The sequence below is a fragment of the Conger conger genome, chromosome 19 (assembly GCF_963514075.1).
Source record: "Conger conger chromosome 19, fConCon1.1, whole genome shotgun sequence".
Classification (NCBI taxonomy): Eukaryota; Metazoa; Chordata; class Actinopteri; order Anguilliformes; family Congridae; genus Conger; species Conger conger.
The window spans coordinates 8742580-8746751 of NC_083778.1; the positions used below are offsets into that span (position 1 = coordinate 8742580).

General features: G+C 49.6%; 1 protein-coding gene across 1 annotated transcript in view; it reads right to left on the reverse strand.

The window, feature by feature from the left end:
- Nucleotides 1–3932, reverse strand: part of LOC133119323 (CUGBP Elav-like family member 2) — a 42912-nt gene extending 38980 nt beyond the window's left edge. The window contains exon 1 of the mRNA XM_061229859.1: nucleotides 3589–3932. Within this exon, the coding sequence (XP_061085843.1) occupies nucleotides 3589–3704 (116 nt within the window). The 5' untranslated portion in view covers nucleotides 3705–3932. The remainder of the gene's footprint in view (nucleotides 1–3588) is intronic.
- Nucleotides 3933–4172: the final 240 nt, after the last annotated feature.

Consider the following 4172-nt stretch of genomic DNA (forward strand, 5'->3'; position numbering starts at 1 on the left):
AAGAGAAAGACATTCTAAATGACCTACATTGAGTTTTTTCCCCTGCAATGGGGGTTCTCTCAATCCAAAAATTCAAATTTTATTTAAAATAAAATAATTAATGTCAATATAGAATCTTCAGGGTCTTTTCGACATTTTTCTTTGAAAGGAGAAAAGCCTCGGAATTTGGTAAAAGCAGTGACGTGAGTTTACCCGCAGCGCTGAGACTGTATGAACCCTGAACCCTGAACCCTGAAAGCGCCCGCAACCTTATTCCCCGAATGACAAAAGCAACAACCACAGGTCTGTTCGAAAGCACACGAGCAACGTTACACGCTTTCCTCGAAATGACTCTGACCGCGGCGCAGAAATGGGAAACACCTGTTGGAGCTCCGTCAAAGGCCGAGGTTCAGGCGATTCTCCGAGCGCGCAAACGCAAACCAGCAGGGCTCAGGTTTACAGGAGGAAAAACCCACACGTAAACCTCCTCAGAACGAGAAACACCGTACTACTAAAATAACCGGCGCTGGGGCAAATCCGTTGACTCAAATGCATTCTGGGATGCGGAATATAAATCAATCCCGTCGGGAACAACAAACAAAACAAGCCGTCCGTGGGTCAGATCCCTGTCGGGGCCTTAATTCACAGAATCGGCTTCGATTTGCCTGACGCGCGCGCGGAGCGTGCCAACTTGCGAATCGACCTTGACGGTTTGCTAGAACCTTCCGTCCAACCGGCACGCGAAGCGGCCCGACGGCCCGACCCCGCGTTTGCGTCTCCCGAGCGCTAAAGTGGACTCCGGCGACCGCGATAGTTACCGGCCGCACGTCAGCAGCAAGCCTGTAACTCATTCGCTATGTCCAGCATTTGGCGGGGCGAAGGGACGCGTCTAGTAAACTCCGAGCACGATATCCCAGTAAAAGTCTGGCTGAGCCGCAATAAAAACACCACTCGCTCGCTACCCAAGAGGTTCGGTATTTTTAGCGGCGTGTGCCATTTTCTGCATAGCCTCTAAATGACACGACCTCGGTTAACGGGCGACCTTCGGCTAACCAGTGGGACGCTAACCGGAAAAAACGGCGTTCGTCTGCAAACGGTGATGCGGACACGGAGAGCGCCTCTGTGGACCCACCTTCCACGCCGCGGCTCACCCCCCCCCCCAGGCAGAGCTGCGCAGCTGGGGGGGCAGGCGGGCAAGCAGGCCCCCCCCCCCGCACTGAAGGATGAAGTGTCCCTGAGCCAGACGCCTAAACCCCCCGAATGCTCCTGACTGAGGTGGTCGGTGCCTCGCGCGGCAGCCAATCCCCCGTTAGTGTGTGATTGTACAGCGTTTTGGATAAAGGCGCTATATAAATTCCAACCATTGACCATACGAGGAGGGGGGCGTCTCACTACCGTCAGGGAAACATAGATCTATTCCAACACAGACAGTGACGCAGCACAGGACCATTAGTGTCCAACTAAACCGCAAGCCTTTCCAGTTACTACCTTTTATACATTTTTTCCAGCTTTGATCAACAGCGCTATCCAATTAATGGGAGGATGCCGACAATGTTGTGGCATCCATCAAGCAGTCAGTGTCCTGCCCACCCTGCTGTGAGTGAATTAGCATGTCTTCCTGAAATGCTCAAGCAGTTCCTGATCTCTCACTCCCGATAGCTATTCTACCATTGCACCAACTCTATTATAATGCTGATGAGACCATCAAGGGACCATTTGGCTCGCAGACACACCGACACCGAGTCCGCCCGACTTATCTTTCAGAAGGTTGGGTGAATGGCCTATTCGAATTAAGGCAGGGCAGCCCAACCCTGTTCCTGGATATCTGCTGTCCTGTTGGGTTTCACACCAACCCTAACAAAGCACAACTCATTCAACAGCTAGAGCAGGGCTGCCCAACCCTGTTCCTGGAGATCTGCCGTCCTGTAGGTTTACACTCCAAACCTAACAAAGCTCACCTCATTCAACAGGTAGAGCAGGGCTGCCCAACCCTGTTCCTAGAGATCTGCCGTCCTGGAGGTTTACACTCCAAACTTAAAGCTCAACTCATTCAACAGCAAAAACCGGACTGCCCAACCCTGTTCCTGGAGATCTGCAGTGCTGCAGGATTTCATTTCAACCAATTTGGCACGCCTGATTTCCAATTAGTAGCTTTGTGATCGCTACCTGGAGCACGTTTAATTCAGAAAATGTTCTCTTAGGTTTTCCGGGTTGAACAGTACGTTCTCACATCGGTATGCAAAGTTTAGGCTTTGAGGTACATCTGCTCCCGCTCGGTGGGTGTAGCACGAATCGATAATGATGAGGTCTGATGTTTTAAAGCCCAGAGCTCCTTCACAGACACCGCTGGAGCAAACCGTACCTACCTCAGAGGTTTGCGGTTTCCTGCGGACGGGACACCGTCTTCACACCTAACTCCCAGGTTAAGGGAGGGTGGGAAAACCAACAGTTCTCAGACCTGGCGGACAGCAATTTGATGCGCGGATCTTATTGCGGCTACACAGGGGATCGAACCAGCGACCTTGCGGGCCCCAGTCATGCACCTTAACCACTACGCTACAGGCCGCCCCGTGATCCCCGGCCTACAGGATAGTAGATCCCCAGGAACAGGGCTGGGCAGGGGCTCCGTCCTTGGGGGACTCTACACACAATTATGATGCGCCCAGCAATCGAGATGGCCACAGCTGACACATTCAGACAGACGAAGCCACACAGAGAGGTTGGCAGGGTCCAGGCAGGACACAAATTCTGTGGCACAAAAACAACTCTAGAATCCATGATTTAGGCCAACGAGACGTAAAGTTGTTGCCAATATATAAAACCAGAAATACAGACGAAAACTACCTTGGTGAGCAATTTCAAAATGTCCGAACTAGGCTTTGAGAATTAACGCTGTGATTCCGTGGGGAGATAATTCAACCGGAGAGCGTGCGCCGTTTATATTTCGCTGAAGGCGGAACCTGAATCTAAAATAAACTATGAACGGAAATGCCAGCGTAAAGAAACCAAAAAGTGAGGCAGCACAAAATTAGTGGCCGCAGCGACATTGTCGACGCACGAATAAAAGCGGTCCAATCAGGATAACGGAGGCTGAACACGTCGGAATTCGTGGAATGTCGTTATCGCACCAGGCCAAGAAGAACCGGTTCAACATAGAAACCACATGCAAAGCGGCCTTGCTCCACCCACTCTGAGCTGCACGTTACCAGCGAACAAAATGGCTAACAAACGACTGCTTGCACTTACGTTACTGCTGCAAACAGTAGCATTGGAGACCACTGATAAAACACGTCGCCACAATCGCACGAATTACGGGCGGGATTCACACTCGAGATACTGGGGGTATTTCTGATAACGTCTGGTTACTTTTAGAGGAGAAAGGCTCGATAGTCTGTTCGTTCTGGAGTCCAAATAATACAGGAAACACAGGCATACTGTGCAAGGTACACGGTTTAAGTTGGCCATGAACGCTGTTGTCCACTTCTCAAACCAGGAAGTAACGTTAGTAACGTTAACCTCCGTTACATATACATTGCATATCAGGGTTCATAAATATATTGTGTGCATACATGGACAAAGAAAATGTTGATGTATTTTTCAAAACTTTACCCAAGTAAATTTGGCCGCTGTAAATGTCCCCCGAGCAAAACCGCTGAGTTTGCAAGGCTGATACGAAGTTCGTCACACGTAAACGTCGCCCGTCGACACAGCTGCAGTTTGAGCATACAGCCAGTAGCCAAACGTTAGCTACATAGACCGGACAGACTCAAAATCTAGTGCCAGCTAGGCCCACAAAACGACTCCAGTTACTTATCTTTATCAACGTCAAATGCCAACTTCGTCACTCTTCCCGGAATGTTTAACTAGATTATCGTCAATAAATGGACGTACGTTAGGCGTACGGACTGAACGCATATCACGTGAGCATGTCGCCTTTAAAAAAAAACAAAAAAAAAAAATGTGGGGGGATGGGTAGTTGCACACTGATTCAAAGATTTGACTTCAAAATTCCAGCATAAAACGTTCAATTTGCAGCATGTGAATCGGTTTCGGCATGGTTTCACAAACTAGGTGGTGTTTACCGTGGTGTAAACTAGGCAAGTGCAAATGCCTTATCATTCCCCTCTGCACATGCGTGATAACACATTGTACACGCACAGCTTCAGGTCTTCTCTGAAATTCTTGTAGGAACC